This window comes from Scyliorhinus canicula, chromosome 16 (genome assembly GCF_902713615.1).
Source record: "Scyliorhinus canicula chromosome 16, sScyCan1.1, whole genome shotgun sequence".
Classification (NCBI taxonomy): Eukaryota; Metazoa; Chordata; class Chondrichthyes; order Carcharhiniformes; family Scyliorhinidae; genus Scyliorhinus; species Scyliorhinus canicula.
Window position 1 is genome coordinate 65,794,158 of NC_052161.1, and position 13,447 is coordinate 65,807,604.

General features: G+C 50.9%; 1 protein-coding gene across 13 annotated transcripts in view; it reads right to left on the reverse strand.

Annotated features, from left to right (window-relative positions):
• Positions 1 to 13,447, reverse strand: part of pcdh15b (protocadherin-related 15b) — a 1,980,039-nt gene that overhangs the window by 522,408 nt on the left and 1,444,184 nt on the right. For all 13 annotated transcript variants that reach the window (XM_038773429.1, XM_038773427.1, XM_038773426.1 and 10 more), the window contains one exon: positions 5,616 to 5,809. In XM_038773429.1, coding sequence (XP_038629357.1) covers positions 5,616 to 5,809 — 194 coding nt within the window. The remainder of the gene's footprint in view (positions 1 to 5,615; positions 5,810 to 13,447) is intronic.

A 13,447-nucleotide genomic window follows, 5' to 3' on the forward strand; every position in this document is an offset into this window, starting at 1 on the left:
GGGGCCAAGCCCTCACCTTTAGGGGTTAGGCCCGTTCAGGGGTGGTTGGTGCGCCGCTGGCCGGCGGAGAAGGCCTTTGGCGCCATACCAGCCGGGGCCGAAGGGACTTCGCCGGCCGGCGGAAGTCCACGCATGCGTGGGAGCGTCAGCGGCTGCTGACGGCATCCCCGCGCATACGCAGGGAGGTGTCGCCTCTGCGTCAGCCATCGCGGAGGCTGATGCCCGATGCGAAAGGAAAAGAGTGCCCCCACGGCACAGGCCCACCCGAGGATCGGTGGGACCCGATCGCGGGCCAGGCCACCGTGGAGGCACCCCCCAGGGCCAGATCGCCGCGCGCTCCCCCCAGGACCCCGGAGCCCACCGGCGCGGCCTGGTCCCACCGGTAAATACCTTGTTTAATTCACGCCGGCAGGACCGACATGACAGCAGCGGGACTTCGGCCCATCGCGGGCTGGAAAATCGCCGGTGGGGGGGGCCCGCCGACCAGCGCGGCGCGATTCCCGCCCCCGCCAAATATCTCCGGCTGGCGGGTGCAGGATTCACGCCAGCCCCCGGCGATTCTCCGTTCCGGCGGGGGCTCGGAGAATCCAGCTCCTTAGCACTGCTAGTCTGGCAAGATGCCCAGATGTTACCAGAAGTGCCAGGATGGCACCCTGCCTGGGTGCAAGCACCTGTGAGCTTCCTTAGGCACCTGGCAGTGCCATCCTTGAACTGCCAAGGTGTCCAGGTAACATTGCCTGCTAGACTGGGCACCGCCAGTATGCAAGGTTGGCACTGCCAAGGTGCCAAGCTGGCATTTGTTGCGCATGTGCGATTGGGCCGGGGGTGCCCTGCGAGGATGTTGAGGGGTGCAGGGGAGCCAAGGACCCTCCCATAGTGCGTGTGGGTTGGGAGGGGAGATGGGGGTGGTTGGGGATTGCCTAGGGGCCTTGGAGATTGGGATGCCATTTATAATTAGTGTCCCGATCTCTCACTACACTGGTGAGTACCGGCGAGTGGAGCTGCTCAGTATACAAAATGGGGCTAAGGGCAGCCTCAGTCACAAGTTCCCTATTGAGGCCCCTTATACAATGCAAGTCGCGTTGAATAGCCTTGTGTTTCTTGGTGCTATTAGAGCTGGAAAACACGTGGCTAAATGTGTTCACTATGAGACTTTGTTCCCATTTGGTTGAATTGAGCCCTGGGGCGGAATTCTCCCCTCTCGGGAAAAATCGGGAGGGCCGTCGTATACTCGGCCGAGTTTCACGACGGCCTCGGAGGCCGCTTCTCGCCCCCTATTCTACCCTCCCGGCGGGGCTAGGAGTGGCACTCCGTAACTCTCGGCCGCGGGGGCGTCGCGCCAAAAATGATGCTGCCGGCGCGCCTAATGACGTCAGCCGTGCATGCGCAGGTTTGCCGGCTCCAACCCGCGCATGCGCGGCTGACGTCATGATGCTGACGGCATGAACCCGCGCATGCGCGGTGGCCGTCTTTCCCCTCAGCCGCCCCGCAAGACGTGGCGGCTTGATCTTGCGGGGCAGCGGAGAGGAAATAGTGCGTCCGATTTGGACGCCAGCCCGACGATCGGTGGGCACCGATCGCGGGCCTGTCCCCTCCCGAGCACAGTCGTGGTGCTCTTGCCCCAAACGGCCCCATAGAAGCCCCAAACGGGCATCTGGCGCCCATTTCACGACTGTAGCGACCAGGTGTGTTTGCCGCCATCGTGAAACGGTCGTGAACGGCCAGCCGCTTGGCCCATCGGGGTCGGAGGATCACCGTTCGCCGTGAAAAACGGTGAGCGGCGATTCTTGCGAGCCGGGGGGGGGGGGGGGGGGAAATCGCGGGGGGCGTGAAAAATGTCGGGGGGCCCTCACGCAATTCTCCCATGCCGCGTGGGCAGCGGAGAATTCCGTACCTGATCTCTAATATGCAGATTTGCAAAATGGCCGGGATTCAGATCGCGACTTCTTACAAGCCGTGGCTAGCCGAGTAGATCCCAGCATCTACCGTCCGCACCGTCTTTCAGGTGCAACATGGCGTCAGATCACACCCATAATTTGGCACAGCATTAAACAGGAATTTCAAAATAAAAATAAGATGTGAAAAGAAGCATCGTACTGAGGAAATAAAGGGGTAATAAATACAGATAAGTATTAGAGTGTAATAGGGTAACAGTGCATCTGTCCGGCTCACTCCCAGGCTCATGGTGTTCACACACTCATTTGCAGGCATTGTAGTCTGATTGGTGAGGGTGAATGAGAACTCCGAGCCTGGGAGTTGCCAGATTTAGAAATAGAATCCCTACAGTGCAGAAGGAGGCCATTCGGCCCATCGGGTCTGCATCAACCCTCCGAATGAGTACCTTACCAAGCTTACACCCCACCTTATCCCTGTAATCCAGTTACCCCAACCTAAACTTTTGGACACTATGGGCTAATTTAGCATTGCCAATCCACCAAACCTGCACATCTCTGGACTGTGGGAGGAAACTGGAGACCCAGAGGAAACCCACGCAGACATGGGAAGAATGTACAAACTCCACACAGACAATCACCCAAGGATTGAATTGAAGCCAGGTCCCTGGAACTGTGAGGCAGCAGTGCTAACCACTGAAGCACCCTGCCGCTCATACAGCGGAATTCTCCCTTCCGGGGACTAGGTCCCCACGCCGGCGGGAAAACTGGCGCCAAAGACTCTGGCCTGAACGGGCCCCAAGGTGAGGAACTCACACCTGTCTCGGGGGCTGGGGGGACGCCGGAGAGGTTGGCGCCATTCTAGCCGGCGCCGAAGGGACGATGCGAGTTTGCGCATGCGCCTGAAGGGCTGGTGTGATCTCGCACATGATCTTAACCGATGGCATGGTTCCGCGCATGCGCAGACCGGCCGGCATTTTTTGGCGCATGCGCGGGGGGGTTCTCTTCTACGCTGGCCATGACAGAGCCCTACAGGGGCCGGCAGAACATGCCCACCCGCAGAGAGGTGGGCCCCGATTGTGGGCCAGGCCACCGTAGGGACCCCCTAGGTCACATCCCCCCCGTGCACCCCCCCCCACCAAGGACCCCCCCCCCCCCCCCCCGCCAACTTAACTACCAGGTCCCGCCGTGTGGGACCATGTGTAATTAACCCACGCCAGCGGGACTGGCCAAAAACGGACGGCCACTCGGCCCATTGAAAATGCCGGGGGGGGGGGGCTGCCAACGACCCCCGACCAGTGTGGCGTAAATCCCACCCCGCCCGAAAAACGGCACCGCAGAATATGGCAGCCAGTGTTGGGGTGACATGGCGGGATTTGCACCGCCCCCTGGGGATTCTCCAACCCGGTGGGGATGTCGGGGAATCCCGCCCATATTGTTCTTTAGCTTCATAAAACAGGACAACAATAAGTGCTTTTTAATTCCCCCCCCTTCCTTTCCCTATGTAAATTATGTCACTCCTGCCCTCTCCGCAACCCCTCTCTCTCACACCTACTCCGCACCCTCTCTCTCTCTCTCTCCCCGTCTCCCCCTCTGCATGCTCTCTCTCCCCCTCCACACCATCTCTGTTCCCCCTCTACACACTCTCTCCCTCCTCTCAGTATGCTCTGTCAGTCCCTTCACACCCTCTCTCTCTCCCTCTCCGCAACTTCGCTCTCTTCCCTCTCTGCATCTTTTCACTCTCTTCCCCTCTGCACCCTCTCTTCCCCTCTCTCTCTCTCACTCACCAGCTGCAAGCTGCTTTCCTTTCCCTTTCCACAAGCTCTCTCTAAAACATCTGCATCCTCTCTCTCGCTCCCTCTGCACCTTCTATCTCTCTACCTCTCCACCATCTCTCTCTCCCCCTCTGCATCCTCTCTTTCTCCCTTCTCTGCAGCTCCTCTCTCTATCTCCCTGATATAACCGTATAGGGGACCAGGGATCTGCAACATCAGAATCCCTGTGGCCTCACTTGAATACGATTTCCCAGATGAGGAGGCGGGCTAAGCCCCCTTTTCCTGGGATTGCTGGGATATAAATACTCCCAGGCCCAGGTGTTAGCCAGGTGCAGGAGTTCCTTCAAGGAGTAGGAGTGTATAGTCGCCTGAATACAACCAAAGTTTTGTGCAGACATTGCTTTCAAGTAGTCGCTTGCCTGAGACTTTACACTCACCCTCTGTTCCCTCACTCTTCCTCTCTCCCTCTCTGTGCTCTCTCTCTCTCCCCGTTTCCCCGTCTGTGCCCTCTATCTCTCTCCCCCTCTGTGCCCGTGCTCTCTCTCCACATCCACACCCTCTCTCTCCCCATCCATTCCCTCTCTCTCCACATCCACACCCTCTCTCTCCACATCCACACCCTCTCTCTCCCCATCCGTACCCCCCTCTCCACATCTATACCCTCTCTCTCTCTCCTCCTCTATATCCACCTGAACAGATCCGCTCTGGAAGACTGAGGTCCACAGTCCCACTGTCCCCGGAGCCATGTTCACCAGTATCTCTGCTCCTGGAACCATGTTCTACATTATCTCTAGTGCTCAGACCCTGAACTCACCACCACTGCTTATCCAATCACAACATGTTCCTTTCCAATGTTTGCTGCTGATAGGCTTAGTGGTGAATCTCTCAGTAGCAAACACAGGAGAGGAATGACCTGTAATTGGAGCAACATTTTCTATTCAAACTTATTTTTTTGGGTCGCATTTTTAAAACTAATTCCAAGGGCCACAGAGGGGAGCTTCAGCCCATGGGCCTTACTTTGGAGAAGCTTGGTCTGTATTATTATGTATGAATATATGCTGCACTATAAATGTATAGTCACTGTCCTCTCTGCTTAGGGAAACAGGTCTTTCATATCACTCTCTCCACGACCCACATAATTTTGTATCTCTCAATTAAATCTCCCCTCAGTCTCCTCTGTTCCAAGGAGAACAACCTCAGCCTCACCAATCTTTCCTCATGGCACTGACAAATCTCCTCTGTCTCTCTGTAGTGTAATTACATTCTTTCTGTAATGAAATGACCAGAACTGTACACAGTATTCAAGTTGTGGCCTGACTAGTAAGGTTTTAGAGAGCTCCAGCACTACCTCCCCACTCTTATATTCTATAATAAGTCATGCATTGCGTATCATCTCAGTTTTTCTATTTAAGGATGGATAAGTTTGCACTGGAGGCCGTTTAGAGAAGTTTGACGAGAGTGAGTCACAGGATGAAAGTGTTGTCCCATGAGGAAAGCTTGAGAAGGTTGTGCCTACACCCATTGGCGTTTTGAAGAATGGGAGATGTTCTTATTGAAACACAAAAATTAAGGGCTTTGACAAGATAGATGCTGAGTAGATCTTTCACCTCATAAAGGGAATCTAGAACTAGGGAAACAGTTTCAGAGTAAAGGACCACCAAATTAAGAGAGACATGAGAAGGAATTTCTTCTCTCAGAAGATCGTAAATTTATAGAATTCCAGAAATGTGGGAGCTGAGTCACTGAATACATTCAAGGCCATTGTAAACATATTTTGGACCATAGGGAGTCATGGGTTATGTGCAGGCAAGTGGAGTTGAGGCCAAGATCAGATCAACCTTGATCATAGTGAATGATGGAGCAGCCTCGAGGGACTGGATGGTTTATTCCTGCTAATATTTACTATGTTCTTAAATTATTAAATTTTATTTATTTTTGAAACACCTACCTCCTTTGAGCTAGCTGGGCATTATCTGTTGCTTTGACAGTAAGGGCGTAGGTTCGGCCAACTTTTAAACGAACTCCAGGAGCAATGGTAATCAATCCACTGCTGTTACTTATAACAAAGTCACCATCATCACCAGTCAAAATTTCATAAATGATTTGTCCATTCTTCTCTTCATCAGCATCTGTTGCAGTAAGCTGTAATGTAGACAACATCAAAGAGAATACATTAAAAGACTCATTAACTTTCATCCTATAAAAAAATATATAATTACAAATAAGTTAAAAATCCAACAATATTGACCTGTAAGCAGTTGTATTGATTATACAGATTAACCTTGACATGGATCTCAGATTTGTTCAATCCCAGAAAAAGCAGTCCTTTGTGTCATTACTTATTTCTCAGTGCAAATGTAGAGCGGGATTTAATCCAGGTGATGAAGGTTTTGCCTGCCAGCTGGAGAGCTCGCAAGTGCCCCACATCATCTGAGGAACATTAGAACATAAGAACTAGGAGCAGGAGTAGGCCATCTGGCCCTGCGAGCCTGCTCCGCCATTCAATGAGATCATGGCTGGCATTTTTTTCAAAACAGAGGAAGTTTAGGGGAGCTTCAACTGAGATATAGAATATTATGAGGGGCCTGGAAAGAGTACATGGGAAGGACCTATTTCCCTTGGCAGAGAGGTGAATACTATGCATGATGGACTAAAACAATCAATAACAAAGTTAGAGGGGAGTCAAGGAGAATTCTTGTCATTCAGTGGGTGGCGTGAGTCTGGAACTCATATTTTAAAAATACGTTGATATGCACTTAAAGTGCCATAACCTACAAGACTACAGAGCAAGGAAATTGGGATTAGGCTGGATAATCACTTTCTTGTTCAGCAGAAACAGCATGGGATAAATAGTCCACCATGCCATAAATTTCTGGGATTCATAAAATAGACTGGATTTAATTTTAAATGTCAAGCACCACTGGGAAAGTCAAGTAAATGCCTGTTAAAAGCCATAGTTAGTATAGGACACAATCAATAATATTGCAGTAAACACACATGAAAATACTGTTAGCTGTGGAAGAGAGTACTCTTCAGTTGTTTGGGGATTCTTACCCTCAATAAAGTGAAAATAGTAATTCATCAAATGCTTTGCTCTTTTTCTGCTTGAAAGCATTTTAGATCATCATCAAGGTATCGTCATTTTAACCCACTCAAAATCCATCGACTTATACAGTGTTAAAATCAGACACATAGTCACTCTTACTGCAAAGACGAAGGTGCAGCTACGATGCTCAGTCACATCCATCTGATGTTTCCGGAGAGCGGTAAAATGGATTGAAATTTCATCACAGTTATGGGGTGGATGCAGAGGCTGTCCGGTGTGAAAAATTGCTGGCCTGCTGGTTTGCAGACAGCCTCCCACCCTGTCCATTTTCCAGGAGGCAGTATGCAGCAGAAGGCAATTAATGTAAGTTAACAACTTCTTAAAGCTAATTGCCAGATGTTGTCTAGAATTTCCAGTTGGCCTGTAGGTCCCTGCAGCCCCACCAGACCTGTCACCACCTCACCTCCCCACCCCCCGCCACCATAAGAGGGAATCCTGGTGGTGTGTGGTAAGGGCAGGGGGAGGGTATGCGAGGTGTAGCGGCTGCACTCCAGGCCGGACTTGGGAAAGTATCTGCCTGTCTCTGCTCAGAGCTACAGCCACGGGCCTGTCTAAGGGACACTTCTTCCACAATGCTGGATGCTATTTGTTAATTTAAAACGTGTTAAAAAACTGAAAAGGTGGTGTCATAATAAACACACAAGTATATGATGGTGCATAGACAGACACCGACTGACACACTGAAAGACCAATCAACACACAGAACACAGCAGCCAATCGCCAGACAGGACACAGTCACTATAAAGCCAGAGGGCACTAGTTTTCCCGCTCTCTCGGGGTGCAGCCTCTGAGACAGCTAGAGCCCGTGATCAGCAACACGAACATTTACCATGTGCTAGCAGTATAGTCTGGTCAAGTTAGCCTCAGGTCTCCAGTCAACCTAACATAGTGTCAACCCACAGTGCAAGTATGTTTAACAGCTCATAGTTAAATAAAATAGAGTTGTACTTCTACAAGTGTTGGTAGCCTGTCTCTCTCACTGCTCTGGTAAATGCAGTCCTCGCGTACCCAACACATCAGGTGGGACCTCCATTTTGAGCTGCCCCCTCAATCTTACCTGAACCGCACATTATTTCTTCTTTTCAATTGGAGAACCCTAATTGGAGGGTGAGTCTATCCTTTGGCCACTAATTGCCCAATTCAGGGAAAATCATTGCTGGGCTACTTTTCCAACATAGTGCCAAGTCATGACCCTTATTCAAATCTGATGCTGGGGTGTTGAACCTGAACCCCAAATTCCTGTCCTATGTATTGTTATGATCCTTTTAGACTGTTAATATTTAAAGAAGAAACCAAAACATCCAGTGGTTAACTTACAGTACTATGCCACAGGACCTCACGCTTTTAAACATTAAGCAAGGCAAGCACCACTAACTTAACACGATGACTTATAAAAGCTTCTGCTGCAGGCTCATTTCTACTTTTAAGTTCACCCCAGGTGTTTGATTATCATAAGAAACCTTTATGGTTCATTCACTTATCCTGGGGCCAACAAAGAAAGTATGCTACAGTCCTCAGGAATTTACTTTATTTCTCGTTAGTATTCCAGCTATTCCTTCGAGTAAGATTCCAAGGGGGTCCGACCATTCGTTTTTGGCTTTATTGCCATTCCAAACGTGGATGCCTCAACTGCTTATTTGCATTTTTGGCAGATACCCAATTAGCTCCCACAGCTTCCACAAGTTAACTCTGCTGACTACTTTCTGCCACAAGGTTCTGGAAGAAACACGGTGGATTTCTTCCACAAACTGCAAATTTTCACTATACATATATTCTAGCTGCTTTTCACTCATGATATCCAAACTGATATAAAGACCATGTGCACGATTCAGAGGACTTAAAACTAAGTCTGCTTTTGGGCATATTTGGCATGGAGTTGTGGGTGCTGTGGTTGGGGTGATGGGGGGAGGTGTGGTGGGGGTGGGGTGGCAGGATGGTGTGAGGGTTGTGCCACATGTGCCACCGGGACTCCACAACTCAGCAGGGGCTCACTTGGTTTCCCCATGTCGACCACTGCCTTGGCAACTGCCCTCTTCCGTGGCCCACCGACCAGGTCCAGTGGGTGCTAGAATGCAGTGTAGGGTGTGGTGTGAGCAGAATGCTGGTGGGTAGGGTTCGGTCGTACTCTGGGTCAGGAGGATTACGGGTATGTGGGACGGTGGTTGGTCATAGGGGCACAGTGCTGGCTACTCACCCTGGCTGCCCTGAGGAGGTTGTGCAGCTTTTTCCAGCACTTCTGGGCAGTCCTGGTGGTGGGGCCCATGGCGCTCACAGCTTCTGCCACCTACACCCGGGCCTGGTGTACGGCAGCGGGTGGCAGCCTCCTTCCCATCCCGGGGAATAAGGTGCCGTGTTTCTCCTCCACAGCACCCAGGAGGATCACAAACTCTGCATCTGTGAACTGGGGTGCCGCTCTTCGGGCTGCCATCTTGTTGGCTGGAATGAGTGTGTGTGGGGCCTGGAGTGCTTATATGTGGCTGCAGCTTGTCAGCCTCGTGAGTGTCAATCCCAACCCCAGCGAATTGGACACAGTTTTTCATTGGAATTGCTCTAGTTCCACGGGGCGCCGGTACTAGCCCATTAACAGATCCTGAAATGCTCGGGCACCAGTGTCATTTCTGTGGTCCCAGAACAGCACTGATTCAGTTCCTGCATCAGTACTTTGGGCTGGATTTTCTGATTTTGAGGTTATGTCCGCAGGAAATGTCTGGTTTTATGACGTAAAATTCGGGGAGGCCCCAGTACCGATGCTCCGACTGGCAAGGGGCTAGCAGCTGTGCCACATACATCAACTTGCAGCAGTCGCGCCGGACAACATGGCACCGGGGGCGCGTGGATCCGACCTGCCAGATAGTGCTCGCCAAGACACCCCGTTGCCACCCCCGGGCCACCCCCCCACCAGTCCTCGCAAAAGCCCCCCGGCCAGCAGCACGACTCCTCCCAACTGTGGCGGCGCTGAATACAGTCCGCAGCCGCCACGCCGGGTTCACGAAAACTGAGAGCACACGTGTCGAGAACTCGGCCCATCGGGGCAGAGCATCGGGGTGGGCCTTCAGGTATCGTCCTGAGGCCGTCCCAATGGCATGCGGCGTACTCCTCGATTACGCCGATGACCACCGGTTCGGTCGTAAACCGGGATTCTCCGTCCGATTGCTGATTACAATATTGGCATCGGGCAACAAAGAATCCCGCCAACAATCTCTGAAATTGAGAATCCAACCCTAAAGCGTTTCAGGTAAAAAAAATCTACCAGTATTCCAGAATTTCTGTCAAAGTTATGGACATTAAACATCAGTGTCTCAGTCATTTTTTTCAGATGTGGACATGAATTGATACATTGCTGAACACCCACCATCTTACTTTACTAAACCATGCCACTTACATCGTTCTCACAAATCAATTAATTTTCATTCAAAAAAGCATGTTTTTCACATAAATGACACTCAATTCTATTATTTAGAATTCGAGGGATCGCGTTATTTTCTATTCTGCTCAGCAGGCCATGTTCAGGACAGATCTCATAAATCTGAAGTTTAAGTCATATCGAGATTGCTGATCTATATGTAGTATTTCAAAGAAAATGTTATGACTGTTTCTCATTTTTTAGAGCAAGCGCCTGATCTTTATCTTGATATTTTACAGAATAAAGGTGACCAAGTGCTTTATCCCCTTTGGTAACACCTCTTGTAGAGATAGAAAATATTTCAGTAATGTCCACTGTGCCTTTTCTCTGCCTAGAAATTCAATAAGTAGGCATTGATGCACAGCCTCTCTGTAGAGTGCAAGAAAGACTTGGCAAACAACATCAGCTTATGATCACATCCACATCTGCACTGTAATACTGGTTGACTGCAAGCAGATGGCAAGCTGTAAAAACCCTGTTGAGCTGGCAGAAGCTAGTTAATCAGGTATGCATAGCTTACTGACAGGAACAATGTTGTATTTTGTTTGTAATATGTACCACTGCTTTCAATATTGTGTGGAACATCTACTGGCCATGCTCTTTCGTTAACAGCCCTGTTTAGCACAGGGCTAAATCGCTGGCTTTTAAAGCAGGCCAGCAGCACGGTTCGATTCCCGTAACAGCCTCCCCGAACATGTGGCGCCGGAATGTGGCGACTAGGGGCTTTTCACAGTAACTTCATTTGAAGCCTACTCGTGACAATAAGCGATTTTCATTTTTTCATTTCACAATGCTTTTGTGTCAGATTCCACTTTGGAAGCACTTGGCAAATTTTGATCAACAAAATATTAACTGACAAACACTACATCCAAATTACATTTTATTTCTCTGATTTGTGTTCTGTGATTTATTTTTAAAAATAATTTTTATTGAAAAATTTTGTATTTATATAACAACGAACCGCAATAAAATACCAACAATAACAATAATGATAACAATCATAAACATTCACCCATCCTTAATGAACAACAAAACATATTAACAACACCTTAAGTTAACACAATATTAAGTTAAATAACCATAGGGAAAAAAGAAAAAAATAGAAACAGTAAAGAACACCCTCCATTTCCCCCCCCCTCCGCCCACCTCGGGTTGCTGCTGCTATTGACTCAGATACCTATCCTTGAGCCAGAAAGTCGAAAAAAGGCTGCCACCGTCTATAGAACCCTTGTATTGATCCTCTCAGGGCAAATTTGACCCTCTCCAATTTTATAAATCCCGCCATGTCACTGATCCAGGTCTCCACACTTGGTGGCCTCGCATCTTTCCACTGCATCAAGATCCTCCGTCGGGCTACTAGGGACGCAAAGGCTAGAACACCGGCCTCTTTCGCCTCCTGCACTCCCGGCTCAGCCGCAACTCCAAAAATCGCGAGTCCCCAACCTGGTTTGACCCTGGATCCAACCACCCTCGACACCGTCCCCGCCACCCACTTCCAGAATTCTTCCAGTGCCGGGCATGCCCAGAACATATGGGCATGATTCGCTGGACTCCCCCAACACCTGGCGCACCTGTCCTCACCCCCAAAGAACCTACTCATCCGAGTCACAGACATATGGGCCCAATGCAGCACTTTAAATTGGATGAGACTAAGCCTTGCACAGGAAGAGGAAGAGTTGACTCTCTCCAAGGCATCCGCTCAAGTCCCATCCCCTATCTGCTCCCCTAGTTCCCCTCCCATTTAGCCTTCAGCTCCTCCACTGACGACTCCTCCACCTCCTGCTTTACCTTATAGATGTCTGACACCTTCCCCTCTCCGACCCACACCCCCGAAAGCACTCTGTCCATCGCCCCACCGCGAGGGCAGCAAAGGGACTCCCTCTACCTGTCGCCTAGCAAACGCCTTTACCTGCAAGTATCTGAACATGTTCCCTTGGGGGAGCCCAAATTTATCTTCCAGTTCCCCAGGCCCGCAAACCTCCCGCCAATAAACAGGTCCCTCAATTTACTGATGCCCACCCTTTTCCACCCCCTAAATCCCCCATCAGTGTTCCCCGGGATGAACCGATGATTTCCACCTAATGGAGCCTCCATCGAGCCCCTTGTTTCCCCCCTATGCCGTCTCCACTGTCCCCAGATTCTTAGGGTCGCCGCCACCACCGGGCTCGTGGTATACCTCTTAGGAGAGAGCGGCAACAGCGCCGTTACCAGGGCACCTAGGCTCGTAGCTCTACAAGACGCCATCTCCATTCGTTTCCATGCTGCCCCCCCCCCCCCCCCCATCACCCATTTACGCACCATTGACACATTGGCCGCCCAATAGTACCCCAAAAGGTTGGGCAGCGCCAGCCCGCCTCTATCCCTCCCTCGCTCCAGGAAAACCCTCTTCACTCTCGGAGTCCCATGTGCCCCTACGAAGCTCAAAATACCGCTAGTCACCCTCCTAAAGAAGGCCCTGGGGATGAAGATGGGCAGGCACTGAAAGAGGAACAAGAACCTCGGAAGCACCGTCATTTTGACGGACTGCACCCTCCCCGCCAACAACAATGGCAGCATGTCCCACCTCTTGAACTCCTCCTCCATCTGATCCACAAGCCTGGTGAAATTATGCTTGTGAAGAGTCCCCCAGTCCCTGGCCACCTGCACCCCCAGGTACCTAAAACTCTCCCCTGCCCTCCTAAGCGGGAGCCTACCAATTCCCTCCTCCTGGTCCCCAGGGTGCACCACAAACACCTCACTCTTGCCTAGATTTAGTTTATAGCCTGAAAAGGTCCCAAACTCAGCTAGCAGCTCCATCACCCCCGGCATTCCTCCCACCGGGTCCGTCACATACAGTAGCAGGTCATCGGCATACAACGACACCCGATGTTCCTCCCCACCCCGCACCAAACCCCTCCACCTCCCTGAATCCCTCAACGCTATTACCAACGGCTCGATTGCCAATGCAAACAACAAGGGGGACAGGGGGCAACCCTGCCTGGTCCCTCGGTAAATCCGGAAGTACTCCGACCTCCTCCCATTCGTGGCCACACACGCCATCGGGGCCTCATACAGCACCTCACCCATCTAATAAACCCTTCACCAAATCCAAACCTCCCCAACACCTCCCATAAGTACCCCCACTCCACTCTATCGAAGGCCTTCTCCGCATCCAGCGCCACCACTATCTCAGCCTCCCCCTCAATCGCCGGCATCATGATGACATTCAACAACCTCCGCACATTCGTGTTCAGCTGCCTTCCCTTAACAAAACCTGTCTGGTCCTCGTGTA